Genomic DNA, 21,188 nt, shown 5'->3' with positions numbered 1-21,188 from the left:
ATGCTTATCTGCATCTAAACATATTTATGTATTCAATAAAGAGATGGAAATCAGTTATGAGGAAAAATCACGTTTTAATTACACTTTAATCACTATGTACTGATGTATAAAACATGGGGCCCAGCGTGAGACTACTCCGTCTGACCCCTCACCCATAAATCTCCATTCAAAACTCGCCATTTTAATCAGAACTGGCATGAAATTTCATCTTTATCACAACACTTTTATATGTCAAGAAATAAAAAGTCAAAGTTAGAATCCAATTTAACCATTTTTCATGGTTTAAATACCCCAATACCCCATGTTCCCCCTTAAAAGCCAATTAAAATATGCAAAAGTACAATCCTTTAATTTTCTCATAAAAATGTAAATTACTCAAAATGCCTTGTTACAATCAGAGGAATTATTTAACAATGAAATATAAATCTTCACGAAATTATAAAGCAATGATCTCTGTCTTTACAGTAACACATGTCTGCAACATTAAATCAAGAACAACAGGGATTTCATTTCTCCTGCAGTTGTGCTCTGCAAAATGGGATGAGATGCAATATTAGGTCATCTGCATTACACTGCAATAATAGGAAGCTTATTGTTTTTTGACTGAATAAATCTGTTGTGTTGTCCTAACCACTGAGTGTAGTGTCATGGCATGGGTCTCACAGCTGTATACACAGAAGCACAGAAGAGCTGGTCTCAGGTACCAGGAAGCAGCTACCTGTTCATTTATATACAGTATTGATCCAGGTGGTAAAAGGGGGAAACTACAAATCACTTCATTGATTCACAGTTGTTTTTGAGTTCAAAGTATGTTTACTTTAAATGAAGGAATTATATTATTGTTCATATACACCTCAGTGACGTTAAGTGAACTCATTATGCTTCATGATGCGTTCAGTGTCCTCAGTTCTGTGGCAACATGTCTTCCAAATTAAATGAGAAAATATGTTGAAGAAGGAGTTTTCATGTTTTCTGTAAAGCTAACACTAAGTTTTCACCAAAACAAACTCAGGATAACCAAGCACCAAGCCCAGAGTTATTCAATGACAATGTAAACATAGGCCTATATGTTTTCTTTTATGTAATAGGTTAACCATCAATCACAGCCTATCAAGTTTTAAATTAGTCTGCAGATGAAATGTTATGTTATTAATGCTTTAATTAGAAAGTAAAGTAGGCCTATGCTGAGCGGACAATGATGCTCTCTGTCACCAGTGAGGGGAGCTCCACAGCTAAAGGCTACTGATTTACTTGGTGACTGGTGAATCAGTGTTAGTCAGTTCAGTGGTAAAGATGAATTTGTCTGTGCTCTCATCACCTCTAGTCCAGCATCTGATTCATCTGATAAAAAAAGCATGTTTTACGAGTGACATGGCTTTTTTTTTCAAGCAACAGGACACAGGTTGTACAAAGGACTCCAGACACATAATGGGAGACAAAGGTGGCATCTTTTGCTTCCACTGACATATTGTAAACACAAACAGGCACCTGTGCGTATGTATGTAGGTACGAATGTGGATGAGTTTGTATTGCTGAGTTTGTATTGTTGTATTGTTGTGGATGAGTTTGTATTGTTCTTGGTGGACTGCCGAACAGAATTGCCCTCTGGGATTAATAAAGTTGATCAAATCAAATCAAATCAAACATATACAGCTAGTCCAGACTGTTTGATCTGATGTCGTTGCTTTATACTACACATTAAATTCAATCCAATGGAAAACAAATTGTGTTTTGACCACAGTTGCCAGTTCCGACTCCAATAGTTAATATCTTCTTACTTCATGTCATTGTTAGTTTAGAGGACTTAAACATATGCTTCCTCAATCAGCTTCTTGCTGCGAACTATATGTGGTCTTAGTTGAACCCAGAATCTTCTGACTGAGTTCAGTTTTTGTTGTTTAACATGAAACATTTTCTGTGTCTTTTGTAACGGTTTGCGCTCTTCTCGCTGTTTTGAGGCGGGTTGTTTGGTTTGTGTCAGTCAAAGTGGATCAAATCCTGGATGAAGGAGAACTAAGAATACCTAATGATGTTTTTGCCCAAATTTGAACTTTGATTGTTGCTGATTTTGTGATGAATATTTAATGTTATAGAGAAATACATCAGAATTACATCATGTTTTCAGGGGCTTTAAAGGCACAGACGCATTGATGAGATACGTTTCTCTCTCAGTCTGGCTGCAGCCAACAGATTCAATATTCATTTATCAAATGTCCACACAAACTACTTTCACTTGCCTGACTGAATTTAACAGCAGCTGCAAAATATGAAGCATCACAAGTATCTTCCATAGGGTATAGAAGAGTTGTTGACATCAGGGATTTAATTCATGCTACTGCCTGCCAGTCATTTTATTTTGACAGCGTCTGTGGAGCCAAAGCTACAGTGAATAGGTTCATGTCTCAAGGAAAAAAAAAAGAAAAAAACCTGTCCCACTGCCGACTGAATCTGATCCCCAAAGCTCACATCACTGTGAACTCTTTAATTTTTTATTTTAAGGTCTAGATCTCATTTCTAAATATGATTTCTAAAACTAGTGGTTCAGGATACTATCGCAGCTCTAAATCACAAATGTAAAAAATAAACTTCATTAAGCTCTGTCACTATCAATGCCATTTGGTGATAATGATTATTTCACATTTTATCTAACCACTGTTTTGACCCCCTCCATTCTGCAAGTATACGAGCCCTTAATGAATTGTTTATAACACATTATAATACAGTTACAGTATAACTAGAAACAAGTCCTCTTAAAGTATTAAAGTCTCAACCGGTGGTCCAGTTACTATACTTCTGGATCTTTTAGCTGCATCCTGTGGCCTTCATCTGTAGATGTCATTTGTCATGGAGAGGTAAAAATACTCAATCAATAAATAACTAAAGATAATTCAAGCGGTCATATTAAATATAACAAATATCATACATATAAATGTGTTAAATTCATAAGTAGTCGACAGTTTTATATGATAGTCATTAACTTTTTGTTTTTAAACCAGTTATTGACACCTTACAAAACTTATAGTAATTGATAAATACATTCTTTAAAATGCCCTAAAATTGGTTAACAGTTTAATTGTTGTGTGTTTTGTGTCATTTTATGAACTGCCTCTGCTTGAATGCAAAAAGGAGTTTAGCATAAGTGTTCCCCTGAATAGACAGACATGCAGAATAAGATAATTAGGAATAATCATTTAGTCTGAAATAATGCTTTTGTTAATAAAGATAATCATGCTTTTCTTTCAATTGTAGTAAAGATTATATAACATAAAGAAAGGCATTAGGTAAAAGAATAAAGTTCTTAAATCTTTCACTCATTTTTGGAATATAAATTAAAACCACAACGTATAATATCCCCTTTTCAATGAACAGTTAAGTATTATGGCCTCCTGCAGTGAAAAAGAAAAGTGCCTCTGTCTCGGACAATGAAGCCAAATCAGAGCGTCACAATGGCTGTGGGAGCAGCCAGGCTGGGTGCATTCAACACATCCATCTATAGGCATCATTTTTATAATAGGATCATGAAATTTGGATAAAGACTTTACAGTTCAAATGGTCAAATCTCTTCTTATACTGCACAGTCTTTCCCCCTTCATTCCTCCTCTTTTGTGCTGAATGTATATTAATATTCACACAGATTGGTCGGTCTTTGGATTTGGTGAAACTGGATACAACTCTCACAATCTCACTGGCAGATCTCTCACCAAGTACACAAAGCAGCAGACCGTCATATCTACTGTACGTAACTGAAGGGCTTTCAAGTGCCGGAGAAAAAGATGAAAACTGTTTTTCATTTGATGATCACTGAAAAAGTCCTGATTGGCTGCTATTTGAAGATATTATTGATGGAAATGAACCTTTAGCTACATGATAAGTTGTTATTGTAAATGTTGTCTAGTGTAAGTAATTGTTTTTATTTATTTATGAGTAAATTTAAGAGGGAAAATCAGATAAACATTGTCACTCATGAGACGTAATGCGACAAAAGGTAGCCAACTGACCAACTGGTCACTTTGCAGCACTTATCGTAACAGCTTCAAATTCTGCAGGTTGAGTTTTGGTGAAGAGGCATCTCTTTTGTTTCAACTCGCTTGATTTTATCAGGCGAAGTTAAGAAACTAGGAGATTTTCTGGCTGTTATTTGGGCACACCTAACAAAGTCTTAATTGCATTTTTTAATAAATGAACTTTTATGTGTTTACTTTGTTCATTAATCTTTACACGTAACATCCAACAGAATGATTAAGTCTCCAGTCTGGACCTGAGCTGTTGAGTTCAATTTTTTTGGGGGGGAAGATATTTGTATTTGTCTTACAAAAGGGGGAGCTGTTGAGGCAGAAACTGACAGTTCAAAATTCCAATGAATGGCAGCGCTTGTTGTCTTCACACTGACATTTTCAGTGATCCCACATAAGACAGACAGGACGACTGTGTGGCTGCTGGCTGCTGCGGGCAGCGCCTACTGTCTGCTCTGTTCTCCTTCACATCTATTAGATGCTGAGGAGTTTGTCGCCTCGTTGGGTTGATTAGTGTCATGGAGGGAAGAGCCTCTAAGGTCAGAAATTCAAGGGTTTCGTTTTGTTTGTTTTTTTGTCCCAAGACATCAAGTCAACACTTTAAATCCTCCAGTCACCACAGGGAAATCCTGGTGAAACACTCTATAACTAGTAGCATAAGCACAACACACTGTTGTATCACGCCGACGTACCGTTGAGCAAGGCACTTCACAGCAAATTCCTATCATGTGGTGGAGCAGTGATTAATATTAACATGACACTTAATGGAAGAGTTAGCATGTCAGAATCTGCCTTATAAATGTGATTATATATGTCCACCCAGACAGACTCTCTTGATCTAAAAGGCTTCATGTGGACTGTTGTCAACTGTCCATTAAGATGCTGAGTGACTCAGACAGAGGAAAAAAATCTGCACGTCCAGTGTATAACATGAATCTGGACATGTTCCAGCTAAAAGGCAAAAATGTTTCTCTGTTAATGGGTCTCATCTCAGCCTACGGTGTCACTGTTTAGTCCTCACAACTCAATGTGTAATGCCGAAACAAACAGACCACTTCTATTAGAGGCCATTAACAAATTAAAACAACCCTTCATTTTATTCTAATGGTAGAGAAAAAAAAAACGTATGTGAAGTGAATGTGAATGTGTGTGATATTTCATTTTATTAATTCTGCTTTTGGGCTTAAAAAATATATTTTCCTACAGAAAGAAGCAACATTTTAATATCAGCTCTCTTAATGTGTTTAAGTGAAAAGCTCCATAGTGAAAAGGCACAGAGGAGTTCACTAAACTTATGTTTTAGAATATGAAGCGCTCAGGTCATCTTGAGCAGACAGAGTTGGACAGAGAGGAATCTCTTTTATACATCATACCAGTTTCTACGCAGTTTGTAGCCAAATGTGCACAGATCAATTTGACAGTTTAATACTGTTTTGTAAATTTTTTGACGGCACAAAGATTTTCCAATGTAGTGCAGAGCTGTTCGACCCAAGTCACCTCATCGCCTAATGTTAAATGTTTGGCTTGGCTTTTGTGAAACGCCATATGAAACACAACAAGTGGTAGCTGTAATTATTTGCTAAAATCGTCATCAACATGCTTTTTCATTTTCAGAATGATCAGCAGTTTTCTATGATAAATAAATTGCTCCTTTCTGACTCTCATCCAAAGCTGGAAACACATTTTAACTGTAAGGGACAACATCATGTACTCACATCACTTGATTTTAAATTTTACTCCATAAAATATTTTGTAAAAGGATGAAATGTTTACCGTTGTAAAACTTTTGACAACAGTTTACAAAGCACACACACATGCACACACACATTATTTAAGGTAACAGTGTGTTCAGTTTCTTTACAAATAAAGCCTGACCGTCTCATCACTCATATAACTGAGGGAGATTAAATGAATTCTTCTGAGATGAGGAAAAATGTTATAATCTTTATTCTCACACAGTATTTGGGTCATATCAACAATAGCAGATCTTTTCAAGAGCATGCTTAAAAACACCCCATATGGAGCAAAAAACGACACTTTCATTCAACAAAAGCTATTAAATATAATTTACAGGGGAGTGAAATCTTCCACCGAAGACAATGATCAAAACACAAGTTGAAAACTTGTCTTCCTTGATATGATATCGACAATGAATTCAAACTCATGAGCTATAACTTCTCCATGGTCCCAAATTAACTTATGAAACTTTATACAAAAATGTGCTACACAGACCAGCAAGGTTAGAAACTATTGTCAGGATGTAAGAAACCAACCAACAGAATAAACAAAATACCCAATGCAGCTCACTGTGTACTTTAACTAATGTAGGACTGACTGTATTGCACTATAGTGATTTCTACTGTTTTAAAATGACTATAAAGTGGGTTACAACATATTCCTCGTGTCCTCCCTTTTGACGTGGTCGAGTGTCTTGTCGTGGCACTTGCTCTTTTTGTTCTGGTGAGTTTTGACATGTTTTGCCAAGTGGTCACTCCTCATGAACCTCTTGCAGCAGTCCGGGCAAACAAAGCGCTTCTCCCCCGTGTGAGTCCTCAGGTGTCTCTGCAGCTCGTCCGACCTGGTGAAACTCTTGCCACAGAACAGCCAGTTGCACACAAACGGCCGCTCTCCAGAGTGCCACCTCAGGTGCGCTTTGAGGTGAGAAGTTTTCCCGTAAACTTTCCCGCAACCCGGTATGTGACAAATGTGCTGCTTCTTCTTCCCGGGCTCGTCGCTGGACGTGGAGGACTGGCAGTTGGGACACCTGCACCTCCTGCACCGCCGCGCCGTCGCGAGAGGGGACTTGGTGTGCAGCAGAGCGGCGATCTGCGTCTGGTACTGCGCAAAGTCCGTATGTCCCAGCACCAAGCCCCTCTGCAGCTGGAAGCGGTGGTGACCGAGGGAGGAAGAGTGGCTGACGTGGTTCCCCTGCTGCAGGCTCCACCACGGAATATCCTCTCCAGAGTTTGGGGACAACTGTCTCTGCTGCTGGTGCACGAGGCCGGAGGGTCCCGTGACAAAACTTGGCATAGCGGGCGGGATGGGAGTCGGGGCTGCGTAACTGACGGCGGGGACGTAGGTGGGAGGGCAGGTGGACTGCAGGGACTGCATGGAGCAAGGTAACATCTTCACCGGGGAGAAGTCATAGGGGTAGGACGGGTCCGCCGGGGGGGTGAGGGGCAGTTCGTGGTGCGAGCTGAAGGAGGTCTGGATGTGCGCGGTCAGCTGGGGCTTGGAGGATAGTCCGAAAGTGGAGTTGGTGCCCAGGCTGCTCTGAGGGTTCCCCTCGTTAGTCCACGGGTGAAATAAACGCGATGGGGAGCCAAGAGTCGGGTCGTAAGGGACCTGGAGGAAATCTGTCGGGTTGGATCCGTGGTGATGCCCGATCCGGTTACAAGTGGCAGCCAGGAGAGCCAGCGGAGAGTGCTTACAGTTCTCTGGAGAAGAGTTTGGAGTGCGATCCTGGAGAACAGACACACACATTTTCCCCTCTATGTTACAATCATCACTCAACACAAACCCAGGTTGTAAAAATATATATATATACGCTGCCTTTTTTATTCTTCAGACGCCAAAACACGCTGAAATGATTTGTCACAACGGTTTTGAGTCTCATCTGCACTGAAATCGATCCTGAACCTGAACGTGTCATAAAAGTTGACACGTTATGTCGCAGCAGGAATCATTAGCGTTAGTAATTAAATTGTAGGACAGCAGCTGCAGTTTTTTTTTTTTTTTTTTTTACACAACAACAGAGCACACAGGGCTAAACAAATAGACGTAAATCGACTCGGACGTGTGTACAGTAAGTTTAGAAGTTATCAAAGTGGTGAAAGTAAACAGAAAGTTGCTGCACAAACCTGAAGAAAAGCCTGGAGAGTCTCATTCCGCAGAACCGCTACTGCTGCCATGGTAAACGTCCTCGCTCCCCTCGCGACGGGAACAAAATAAAAACTATAAAAAAAATAAAAAAAAGAAGCCCCGCACTAATTTAGATAAAATGTGAGCATTCGCAGTTAAAAAATATCTGGTGGAGCAGGTCTTCACTCTCCAGTGCTTCCTCTCTCGGAGATATCCTTGGTCTATCTGAAGAGTGAGGGATCACTTCTTAGAATTTGATAAGGACTTTGGTGGGCCGCCAGCCAGTCAGAAATAAGATTTATTACTTTGAAGTTTGCCGCTGCCCAATCATCAAAGAATAGCGGCTCTTTGAGAGGGGAAAGCAAATCCTTTGAATCCACAAAGCTCCTATGGTGTGTTTGTTGGTCTGGATAAAGGAGCTGATTATTAGGGGGGATGGGAAGGGAGGAGATAAAGGCGGGACAATTAATGAAGTAATCACTATGTGGGAAATGTATATACACAAATAATTGGATTTTCTTGATCAAAGACCCCCATGCCGCCTGGAGACCCCGGTATTGGATGCTGTAGTCATCTGATCCTCTTTTTGTAATTAAGGATTTGTAGCAGAACCCTATGTGACAATGTGACATTGTTATCTCTGGAGATCTCCAAGAGCGTTGCCTCAACTGCTTGATGGAGGAAAGAGACCAAATCAAGTGACTCAACACAAAGTTCTCATCTCTGAAGAATCTGTGTCTCTTTTACATTTCTAATTTGAATTAAAATTTCTTTGTTGTGCCTTTGAACTACAACACAGCATTAAACACTTAATTATGCCCTCTCTGAATTATTTAAATACTTCTTTCTCCTTCACTCATTTCAATCAGTTGTTTTATCAGAACTTACTCCTAATTTAGATTTTTTTTCTCTCCCACTTTGATGAGCATTAAAATTTACACCCTGTCAAGCTGAGAGCCTGAAGAAAAAATACTAATACAGTAGCTAATTCAAATGAATGTTAGTTAAGCCACATAGGGGGAAACCTCTGTCTTAAATCAGGTGACAATGGCAGCACTTTGTGGGTAGTGATGTCTCTATTATGTTTCTTTATGAACTTGTCATATGTCTGGGGAGGAAGTTCACGTTCAGGGAAAAGACAGGATTTCATGCACCGCAGAATCCAAATCAAACAGAGGTATTTGTACTACGAGGGGAGTTTAAAACAAAGACTAAACTCACATATCATATTTTGTCCCCTTTTTTGTTTCAGAACAGTTAATGAAGGCAAAAGTATGCAGTTTTCATAAGATAATATCCAAACTTTTGTGGCAGAGGAGTGGAAATGGAAGTTGTAGTTTTCTATATCAACTCTCTGATCTTTATCTGGCTTCCCTGCAGAAACAATCACTGTCCTCTCAACTAGTTTGGAGCGGCAGATTTTGAATTAGATCTGTTCCTTTGAAGGGATTAATGTTCCCAGTCCTCTCCCACGGCTTTATACACAGTCATGAGGGAAAGGGGGAGCCCTGCTGGGCTGCACTGGAGCCATGTTAAAATACAAAACTGGCTACAGGAGTGCTGTAGTCGCACCGTTGACTGATATAGGAAAAAAAACAGTGGAGATTAAACCTTGTTTACATCAAGTTATGGCAGCTGTTGGTGACGAAGCTTAAAGAGTTCAGCTCGCAAAAATGTGCAGAAAACAGGGAGGTCACTGCTTTGAATTCTGAGCCAAATTAAACATGTTTACACAAAGAGTGTGTGTGTGTGTGTGTGTGTGTGTGTCTGTGTGTGTTTGTGTGCTTTTGTCGCTCCTGAAAATCATCCCCACAGATGTCACATTATACACGAGTGCAATATAGGCTATGTATGAAAGTTTTTTTTTTTTTTTAATGATCAATAAATATTGGCCCCTCCTTCCTTTGCAAACCATTTACAAGTTGTAACTAATTGCTTTATGAATGGTTAATAAATCATTGCGTGCACATCAATTAGAAGCCATATTAAAAACAAGTTTGGGGTCACCAAGTTGTTATTTATCTTCTGTCAGCGTGACACTTCTTTCATCTTTTCATCTCTTTAATTCATCATTAAGATGGATTTTTGTAAAGGAAAACATTTTATCAATGACTCAACATACAGATTTCATGGTTTGGTAGGATCTGAAAAAGAAACAGAAAAAGTTCGAGATTTATGACTTAATCATTAAGAGACAGAGAGGATCAGACACTGTCCACATTCTGGTGACCCAAAACTTGTGCCTATTAATTGTAACTAATCTGTTAATCAGTATTAAATGATTTACTTGCATATTTTACAGATCATTACAGAAAGTGAACTGTCAGGTTGTCAAAACCTCCTCAACTGATTTTTATCCTTTCAATTAGCAAATCATTTTTGTTACAGCTATTGCTAATATATTAATAGACACGCCTGGGTTTCCCATTTTCTGTATTAGTATGTCATTAAGAAGGGGTTTTAATACAAATGAATCAGTGATGAATTATGGCAACACCTGTCATTCTTATTAACTGCTTACAGCCGTTTTATAAAGCACAAGTAAATGAATTATTGACAATTAATAACTTGTAAACCCTTTATTAAGGAAATCCTACAAAAAGCATTAGACCCACAATTTTCCTGTGAATTGCACTTACTGCTTCACTTTGTGCGTTTTGAGATACAGGCAAGGCAATTTTATTTGTATAGCCCATTTTTACAAACAGTTTGTCTCAAAGAGCTTTACATGGCATCATAACAACATCCTCTGCCCTTAGACCCTCACATTGACTGAGGAAAAGGTGGGTGAGTGAAAAACAATTATAAAGTTAGTGTTCACCTCAGACGTCACAGTACTAAACATTTTCATAATGTACTACAAAAGTTTGTATCTGTGCAGCAAAGTGCCGTCACTTACTTTTTGCCTCCAGGTTTAAATTTCAGATAAATGTCAAACGTTGTAATCTGCTCTCTTATGTCCAACCAGACAACTGTTGAAGTAAAGGGACAACCACCCCAAAACAGAATTCATTTCTCTATGATTCTGAACAGCAGCAGTGACTGGTGGACATTAAAAGAGGAAGAATTTATTCAGATTTTGGGTGGATTTCCACATAAATCAGCTTTACATGTGAGCTGTCATGCTAGAGAAATTTCAGCCATATGTGACAACTGCATTAATTTTTGCGAACCACCAGCATTACCAAATTATTGGTGTCTTCCTTTGAGATACTCGGTTGAGCCCTAAATGCGAGTTCTTACATTTTAATGCATCTCAATGGGAATCCAGCTGAGGGATGGATTTGCCTGAGCAGGACTTTGATATAGTTTGTAAGAAATTCATGACTGTGTGCTTGACACAATGTCCAGTCCCCGAGGTAATTTACTTGCTCCAAACCTTTACCTTCTTATGGCCATGCCTGAAGTTTCACAGGGTCACCTCAGCAGCGGTTTGGCTTAAAGAAGATTTCCCTCTGGCATTTGATGGGAAAATTAACTCAGAGGAACACCCACTGCAATAGTTTTCTGTCTGTATTCTCTGAGGTTTGAACATGGTATCAGTCAGTGCCATTCGTGTTCTTCATACAGCACTTTAAAGCATAAAGCAGAGAGTCGAGCAACACAAACACTGTTCACAGGTGCAGACTTGTATGAAGCTGCATATAAGGGACCTGCAGAAGATTTAAAAGGTACAAGTAAAATAGTCATTTAAGAACTCTTATAATCTACAAAAAATGAAAATCTTAGACAACAATAAAATGAATAAGTGAGTGTGCGTACCATATTTCTCTCTTGATCAGAAATACAAATTTAAACCAAAATGAAGCCCTGGATTAAAGTTCAACAGGTAACAGTTATTCCTGTAAAGACTAGGGGGCACATTATTTTTATAATACTATTAGTTTAACAGGATGTGCAAACAAAAATAGATGTTGAAACCAGTAAGAAAAGCTGTGTTAAAACCCAGTTTTTACATTGTTGAAAGTAAGATGCACAGATACTAAACAAATCTAACCTGGTCATAGAAGCTGGCTTCATGTGGCTGAAGTCTATTTTTGTATTTATCAGAAATTTGTTTTTGTTCAAAGTTTTGCATGAGCTGTAAAAGCAATCATTAATTACAAGGAAAAATGCTAATAATCAAAAACTGGTAGTTTAAACACATTTATTTGTCTCATATAAAACAGCAACTTACTATAAATAAATAGAAATTTACAATAAATGTCACGTGTGTTGTTGAGAAGCAGTTTGTTTTGGTCCAGTTCAGTGGTGAAAAGGGGAATCTGCAGAAGAGAGAGAAAAGCTATGTTGGTATTTGAATTTCACAACACAATCAAAATACCTCAAATTCATGTTCATTGCTCAATTTTCAGATTACATTGTTCGCTTTGAATGATGTGCAGCTTGTTGCATTGACCCCAAATGTCTGTGAGAGAGTGGAGCTGCGTGTGATTTTGACATCTGGAGGGAGCTGAGGGTGAGGCTCTATGGATTTGACAGAGTCGAGGGGCAACGCCACAACACGAAACCCTTTTTAACTTTCCATATTCTCTGGACAGTTGGAGCGAAAACAGGTTCCATATCTGTCTCATACGAGAGATATCAGAGACTCTGGATGGGGGGGTGGGCAAGGGAGAGGGTGAGGGGTTGAGAGGGGATGCATGTGTGAGAGCGAGAGTGAGCTCGAGTGTGTGGGAGAGAGAGGGAGAGGGAGAGACGCTCGAGGCTACTGGGTACTTGAGCCGCTATAATGGTGTCTCGTATGAGAAAACATCTGTGAATTTCCTCAGTGATCTACAACAAAGTATAACTCAGAGCAGTCACTCAGCAGACCTTTGAAGTTGCTGTCTGACAGAAAGCTGCCATTGTTCGCAGCCCCCAACACACAGAAACTCCAACTTTGGTCTCACTAATTTTCCCTGCAATGCGATACAACTCTTTTTTCTCTCTCGTGAGCCCATGAAGCCGGGGACCTCTGCATATTCAAGAGCAAAGAGCAAAGCCTTGGCAATGTGCGGGGTTAGCCCGGGGTCACGGAAGGCGGGACAGGTCAATTTACCTTCCCTCGGCCCACCCTGGATGCCTTAATCCAGCCTTAAAGAGGGAAACTCTCCACCTTAATGATGACACACTGGGTTGCAGCCTGAGATACTTAGAGAGATACTTAGATATTCAATTGTTGTGCAGCTGAACAACAGTTTGGAAATATTGTGAATAAATCTCTATACTTAAGTGATATTCTATGTGTAATCGCTCCTGAGTGTTCGAGCAAGACACTTAGCTACATGTGTCAAATAATAACATCTATAAATACTTGAATTGCACGCAACAGATTGTTTGGTCTTGGCACCAAACACAAGAAAGAAGGAAAGAAAGAAGCGGGAATGTAAATCTTATCAAAATGATATTGATGTTTCAGTTTTTTTAATCTGTTCAGGTTTGTAACGTCTTTTCACACAACAAGAAGATCCTTGTTCCTCTTGTGGAAGCAATGGAAACATTGGGGGAGTGAAATGAACTGTGGAAAAATTTATCTTCATCCCAACACTGATATAAACAACTTCTTAAAGGGACAACGAGGAGTTTTGGAAAAGCGAAGCGTTTTCACACTACATTTATGAGCCTCCGCGCGCACCGTAAAATTCTTTGACCGGCGCAAGACGGACTCATGTTTTCATTCATCAATAATTAAAGTCAGAGGTTCAAAGAGGTTCACATACCGTCGTAGTTCCGACCATAAACGGCGATTTGGCTGCGTTATTCTCATGGTCGGCTCGACCAGCATTTCCGCCACCACTAATAATAACAAAATAACGAAAGAGACAGAACGATATATTTATCGAAAATGGAGCCATTAACAAGTGTGGGTAACGTAGATTCATCCACATTAATGTGAGACTTCTTTCTAACCGAATAGAAACTCCTCGTTGTCCCTTTAAATACTGAATAATTGACTAAACATGCCTTTAAGTATTGTGCTGCCCATGTCGATGAATAATAAAGCTGAAAGGAGAGAAATATATGAGCGCGTGCAGACAGTATGTAGTAGTCTCAAAGTGTAGATTATCTGAGGGAAAATAATTAAAAAACAAATACTGCCACTTCACAACTATGCAAATAAAGAGAAACAAATAAGTTGTTGGATGTTTTTTAAAGGTGCTATTTGTACATTATTTCCTGAGTAATTGACAAAATGTCTATGTTAAAGGGATAGTTCACCCAAAATTCAAATTTCACTCATTATCTACTCACCCTCATGTCGACTAAGGGCTGGGAGAAGTTTCAGAGTCCTCCGTGCCTTCTCTGAGTTACAGCAGGGCTCCGTGCAGCACTGCATGTCCATATGACGGTTGCGAACGGAGCTCACTTTTCTTCGTCCAAAAAAGACACACCAAAAACCAACCAAATACCTCCATAGTGCTCGTCTGTAATGTCCCTCTTGTATTGAAGCCCTGACATGAGAAATTGTTCCGAAAAAAATTAAATAAGTCTATATTTTAAGCTTGTTTGTAGCGGAAGCTCCCAGTGTTGCTCTGCTGGAATCTCACGCGATTTGCGGAGCCGTGAACTGGGTGTCAATGCAAATCGTGCAAGATTTGGACGGACCAGGAAGAGCAGTGCTGGGAGCTTCTGCTACAAACAAGCTTAAAACATATACTTTTTTTTTTTTTTCGGAACAATTTCTCATGTTGGGGCTTCAATACAAGAGGGGCAACAGACGAGCACTATGGAGGTATTTGGATGTTTTTTGGTGTGTCTTTTTGGACAAAGAAAAGTGAGCTCCGTTCGCAACCGTCATATGGACATGCAGTGCTGTGCCGAGCCCGCTGTAACTCAGAGAAGGCACGGAGGACTCTGAAACTTCTCCCAGCCCTTAGTCGACATGAGGGTGAGTCATGGGCGAGCGGTCATAATAAGCTATAAATGCAGTGCATGCCCAAGCCCTTCAATAAAAATAATTGAAAATATTAATCTGGCAGCGTGTTCAATTATACAATACCTTAGTTCTACTGTTTTGGTCTTAAATCCGTGCCTAATCTGTCCCGTTTTGCTTGCGAAAAGCTGGAAAGCTGACAGCTTATTTCGCGCATGCGCACTGTGACACCGAGTAGTACAGTTACTGCTAGAGGCTGTGTTTACTGTAGATGAGCATTTTGAATGGCAAAAAAGCTGTCAGTGAAGCAGCTTATCTGCCAGCGCGCATGCGCAAAACTGACTTTGAATTGTTCAGCGGGAAACTGTCAGTGGTTCATTTCATCGTGTAGCCTGGTCCAGTCTGTGCGTTCAGTGCCGTTTTCGCAGAGAACTTTTGAGGAAAAGAAAACTATAATTTCAAGTGTCGTCAGGAATAGATTTTTGGCTTTTTTGCCCGTTCCGTTCATCTCCGCATAGCGCTCGTGTCCGTTATTGGCGGAGAGAGAGAGAGAGAGTGAGAGAGAGAGAGTGAGAGATAGAGAGAGAGAGAGGTAAAGTGAAACTCATACAGCCCGACGGGTCCGGTCTGACAGTGACGTATTGCCTGTTCATTCATGAAAACCATCTCGAAACACTCTCAGTCAAACAAGGCGGGGAATGAGAAATCTGCGGCGCTACTAGCCTAGAGTAGTTTGCTTATTTTAAAAACACACCAGCAGCGCCCGCGGATCTGTACCTATGATCTGTAACGTTACTGAGACGTGTCACGTAAATGATGCTGTGTGGAAAACCAGCTGTGGTCTGCGATCGAGGTGCAGACGGGTGAGTTTGGAGCTGACGAAATGATCGCGCTGACGACCATTTCGTTACATTTTTCTCATTGAAAAACTATACAACTGGCATTTGTGATGATGTTCTGCATAAAAAAATAAGTGAAATAACAATTCGATTTTAGTAATCAACCGCTTATAGTGATCGAATGGACTCTGGACCAATGTGATCACTATAAGCGGTTTCCACTGTTGTAGTTAAACCATAGCCTATCATATTTTTTTATTAATAAAAAAATACCCTCCTTACGGGCGCGCATGGTATTGACACTTCAGCATGACCACAGTAAAAGGTCGCCGCTCGCCACTGGGGTGAGTAGATAATGAGTGAAATTTGAATTTTGGGTGAACTATCCCTTTAATGAAAGTATTTTTCCCTAATCCAGCTTCAAAGTGAAGGACGTCTTCACACATCTGTTTTTACAAGTGTGTTGGAACGGGACCAGCTGATCAAAACTTAGAGGAATCCCGCACACTGTGTAACTTGCACAAATATTTTAATTTTGGTGATGTTTCGGTCACATGACCTTCTTCGGGCAAACTTCCCTAATCCTGCTGAAAGATAAACAAATAAACTGGCTCAGATGAAAATATAACCTGTCTGGCAGTGGTAATTAAATAAAACGATCAATGGTATGTGTAAAATTGACTGTTTTGACATTACGTCAAAGTTACAATGCTAACCAGTTAGCCCCGCCCCATTCCATCTTGTCATACCACTTTGAACCACAGGGGGCGACAGCGGCCTCTCTAACCTCAGTCTAATAAATGAGGCTGAAGAAGCGGCACTGCCCAGGCTTCTTTTGTAAACAGCTGCTGATGCTAATGTTGGCGAAGTCAGAACATATCGTATCTTTAAAAACAGTCGATACCACACGCTGTTTAATTCTGACCTCGATGAAGAGGTTGTGTGTTTGAGCACCAGGTGATTCGTCCCTGCACCTCCTGGCAGTGGCAAAATGACAAGCTTTCTGTTACGCATCCCAAACTGAAACACGGCCGTAGTAATTCTCACACTGTTACTCGTCCAGCGTTTATTCAGTGGCAGCTGGTCCCACCATCTGGGAAAGCAGTGCTGGGGCAAAACAAAACAGGTTACACCTTTGGCCATGCCAAGTCTGCTAGTGCCCCCAGTCCGTCTACAAACAGAGAGGCTAATCACAATTTCACGCTCTGATTTGTCAAATCCCATTCCAGCACCGGAGGCACCAAGAAAACTTTTAAGTCAGTAAATTTCATGGCGTACAGGATAACAGCTTTTCCATACTGTTTCTATTGTTCTATGTAAGCCTTTCCTGGCTTTATCCTCCTTTGCAGTGGGAGGGAAATGAATGGTTACAAGTCTTCCCCGCGAATGAGAAGGAAGCTGTAATTCTGACCAAAACATTTGGTCACCTCTAAGATTAGCAGCCGGGAACAAACTCTCATCTCCTCATGCATGCATTTTACATTCATGCAAATGTTAGACAACAAAACAGTGCATAGAGTGCCCTCAACAAACTGCAGGTGTGAGGAAGCTGAAACAAAAGCCACTGTAACCCTAATGGCATCCCTTGTCATTAACAGACCTTTGATGTATCTACTCAACAGACTCTTTTATCTCCTTCTTCCTCTATGCCTCTTACTCTCTCTGTCTCCGCCCGGCTCGACCAGTTTCTTTATTAATGCCGTCTTTAGGGAATGTTCTTTTGCTCAGAGCCCTCAACACACATCTGACATCTGGTTGACGCTCATGTATGTCGCTTTCTTTGGCACCAATCATTAGCCAGCAAAGAGCATCACAATGCTGAGTTTGTCGCTATTTTAGGCGTCTGTTCGTCCTCTGTCCTTGAAGTTTGTAAGAACAAAAACTATTAGGGAACAAGACTTGACATTAATTCTTTAGTTATGCAAAACTCTGTGCTATGCAATCATAATAAAGTGTGATATATTCGACTGTGGTGAAAATCTGACACATCTGGATATCAAAAGCACGTAAACTGCATTAAAACAGTATTTGAAAAGGCTGCACATGAAATACTGGTATTCAAACTCTCCCTTTGAACTCAAAGGATATAGAAACAGGACAATGTTGGCCTAATCGCAAGCTCTCTTTGAAGTGAGACATCACTATTAGGTGAAAAGGTAAGTATACTTCTTTGGAAAATAAAAGCTTTTCATCATTTGTTGAGGCTGGAGCTTGAGCGATTTTCATAAAGGTGGTTTAAAACTTTGGATAACAGTATTTCGGCACTGCCTTGGATGTAGCTCTAATGAAAGTGCAGCACATGAAGCAAATAGCTAAAATGGCAAGAATAACACCAGCAGTAACGTAAGCCACATTAAAAGAGTCCTCTCTCACGCACCAGATGTTGTCAGATTTAATGAGGAAAAACAAGAGGGAGCTGGATTTATGAAGACACATTAAAGAAAACACAGGTGTCGGGCCCTGAAAGCTGACTTGACACAGAGTCTGTCCCTTTCTGCAGACCTGAGAGAAGACCAAAGACCAACAGGCCAGGGAGACAGGAGCACCAGTTCATTAGGTCAGAGCGTCTTACATGAGAGTGATGACAGTATTTCATAACATTTTCCTTTTGCAACACATAATCAGCTAACTAAGGCAATTACGTACACACCTCCGCTCACCTCCTCTCATATGCTAAAGCAGGCAATCAGCCAGGGAGTTAATTTGGCAGAGAAAAACAGGGGAAGAAACACCCACTCTGGCACCATTTGTCACCACAGTCCAACCTTGTTATTCAAGCTAGTGAGCCTATTTGAAATTCCTCTCCGTGGTAAAACAGGGCCAAAATAATCAAGGGAGCATGATCACACTTAATTGATTCAGTGTACTTTTAAGATGCACTACAGGGTGCTGGGGTGACCTATTTCAGACTGCTCTTCAGAGGAACCAACTATCCCAGCAAGGGAGTAATGCACAACGAGGATTTTAATTATTGCAGGATCTGTGGCTACGACCGGAGGTGAAATGCTTCTGAACTAACTGTGACACCACATTATAACACTGCCAGTGGTCTGGGGTATTACTTTTGAATTTTCTGTCGATTTACATATGACAATAAATTACAAAGACTGTGGCTTTTTTTGTTGTTGTTGCAGCTTAATTATGTGAGTTAATTTGTAGTTATGGAATCAGCAGATTTCTATTTTGTCTTTGTCATTTCATTAAATATTGGCTGATGCTGGTGCTGTGTGTTACATCTTTTCACAGTCTTGTAAGAGCAGCAGTGGAAAGTGTAATTATTCAAGTACTGAACTTATGTGTAAATTCTTTCTAGATTGCAGGTGAAGATGAATATTTACAAATCTATGACCTTAGTATTAGATAGTATTCAATACATTGTCACTGAATAAACTGCCCAACAGTTTTATTAGCTGTTAAACATTGGTCACCAATAATAAGACTATAAGATAATGAGCTGGAGACAGTTTCATTTTCTTTACTTGAACTAGATTTGAATGCAAATCTTTGTGCGAGTAGCGTACTACAGTGGTATTTTTAAATCACTTGATTACTAGTTTTACTTAAATAAACAGTCTCACCACTGTGCAGAGGTTGTGTATCTTAGACAAGATGAACTAACCATACTACAAGCAATGTGGTTGTTTACAACAACAAACAACATAGTTATGGTTGGGAAATCCCAGGTTTAAAACTACTTTGCTGGCAAACTAAACAAACTGATGAACTCATTTGTGCTGTGTTTTATTTATATCAAATGTAGAAATAGTCTCTAAAATAAATGCCCTACATATCACAGGATAAATAGAAGAAATTAAGTGCATGACCACTGATGTTTAGTTGATGAGTCAGTGGTTCAACCCGAGTCTGACCTCCCTAGAACTGGGTCGAGGTATTTGATGATCACTTTGGGTCTCTTTAAACCCACCAGGATTCCTGTGAACCTGAACCTAAGTCAAGCTGGTCTCGCTGTCTAGGCAGAGCTCTAATGTTTTCCCTGCTGAGTATAAGGAGGATGAGATCCTCAGTCATACCACCCTACTCTTCCTATTAAGATCAAAATCTCCTCTCAGGCCCTCGGGTGTCAACAAAGGGAGATGCAGTAAATGATATGCAAATTGAAAAGAAAAAAAAAAAAGCTCTACAAATCAACTCGCCAGCCCTGCATTTCCGACACTTCACATCTTAAAAGAAAATTCCTGTATTTAGGGTGAAATTCAAAGTGAGGTCTAGCTCTGCCTCTGTGAGGCTATGTATGGTGATTCCAGCACTACAGCACAAAGCCCCTCTAACTACAGGCAGCTCGCAGTGGGACTCGTCAGGAGGGTTTTGGGTTTCAGAAGGATCTGTCTCTGGATCCGTCTTAGACAATAGATGTAATACTCGGAAATAGGTAGATGTTCTCACGTCAGGTTAACACCACTGGGTTTAGAAACAGAGGGCAAGACAAGGGGCTCCTCATTGTAAATTCAGAGCACTGCCTCAGTAATAGGTCAATTCATCCATTAGTAAATCAGCAGAAACTAACGAATGATCATTTTAATGAGCATGTCATTTGTCAAGCTGAAACACCAAACTGTTAAAAACACAAGGATTTGCTTAATTTTCTACAGTTTGCTTCATTATAAATTGAAAATCATGGTCAAAATGTTTGTCTCATATCTTTGTCAGTATTCCTGACATTTGATAGACTGAAAAATCAATCAATACAATTATTAATACATGATAAGAGTGGTTATTAACTGTAGATCTTGTGCTGTGCTTCAATACTCGATATATAAGCATTTCAAGGTTTAATTGTGGAATTGTGACTTTGCAAAATGTTTTCTAACCTCCCCCACTCCACCCACCACACACCCCCACTGAGTACACAGCATGATGATATATACTTTGTGTTACATGTGCTATTATTTATTTATCCATTGATGCAACGTCTATATAATTTATTTTCTTGTATGTAGTAGAGGACTCAAGACCCTGAAAAAAGCATCATGGAAAATACTGAAGCACAATAGCAGAAAGTCCAAGTACAAGACTAGAAAAACAGACTAATAACCGAGACCTGTAAGACGTCATCCCGCTAAATTCAACATCTCGAGCTATTATTGAGCATTATGGCTACAAATGGCTTCACGGAAAAGGAGAAAATGCCAGGATTTACTTTCCTACACAGAAATAGGCAGAATCCTTCTAAAAAAGTGTTAATCATAATATCACTGATGAGTGAGTCGCTCCTGTAAACACTTTGGATTTACAGCTGCGGGCATCGCCTGTACAGGTCGCTTATTTTTGCACTGCTGCTACTTGCTCCACATACCAAAGCACATCCAACACTGAGGATGTTCTTTGGAGTGTCTGTCTACATGTCTGGTGCGTCTGTCTTACCGGTTGACATGGTTGTAAGGCTCAGCTCTGACTGACGAGAGGCCCACTAGAAAGGGCGGGAGAGGGGGCGGTCGCGTAGTCTTCCTCAGGGATTGACTCTACAGTTGACAGTAATTTGTAGTACTCATCCTCTCCATCCAGCACTTTGATTTGACTGTGATGTGAAAGAAGAAAAGAAAAGTAGTGAAAAGTTCCTGTGATTCAAAGCAGTGATTTTCACGAGTTTTCATGAAGGGA

General features: G+C 40.0%; 2 protein-coding genes across 9 annotated transcripts in view; both read right to left on the bottom strand.

The window, feature by feature from the left end:
- Positions 1 to 5,943: 5,943 nt before the first annotated feature.
- On the bottom strand, positions 5,944 to 8,844 carry sp5a (Sp5 transcription factor a). The gene is made up of 2 exons (XM_085765269.1): positions 7,874 to 8,844; positions 5,944 to 7,475 (listed from the first exon to the last, which is right to left on the bottom strand). The coding sequence occupies exons 1-2, from the start codon at positions 7,922 to 7,924 to the stop codon at positions 6,399 to 6,401; spliced, it is 1,128 nt and encodes a 375-aa protein (XP_085621395.1). The 5' UTR covers positions 7,925 to 8,844; the 3' UTR covers positions 5,944 to 6,398.
- Positions 8,845 to 12,006: 3,162 nt separating this feature from the next.
- Positions 12,007 to 21,188, bottom strand: part of myo3b (myosin IIIB) — a 64,366-nt gene continuing 55,184 nt past the window's right edge. For 7 of the 8 annotated variants that reach the window (XM_085765521.1, XM_085765527.1, XM_085765525.1 and 4 more), the window contains 2 exons: positions 20,952 to 21,105; positions 12,007 to 12,139 (listed from right to left, as the gene is read on the bottom strand). In XM_085765521.1, the coding sequence (XP_085621647.1) occupies positions 20,973 to 21,105 (133 nt within the window). In that variant the 3' untranslated portion in view covers positions 12,007 to 12,139; positions 20,952 to 20,972. The remainder of the gene's footprint in view (positions 12,140 to 20,951; positions 21,106 to 21,188) is intronic. The other variant, XM_085765529.1, reaches the window with a different exon arrangement.

This window comes from Trachurus japonicus, chromosome 21 (genome assembly GCF_045865225.1).
Source record: "Trachurus japonicus isolate A0001 chromosome 21, Traja_1.0".
NCBI classification, from domain to species: Eukaryota; Metazoa; Chordata; class Actinopteri; order Carangiformes; family Carangidae; genus Trachurus; species Trachurus japonicus.
Note: the sequence above shows the minus strand (reverse complement) of the source record. Positions and strands in the feature narration are given on the sequence as shown.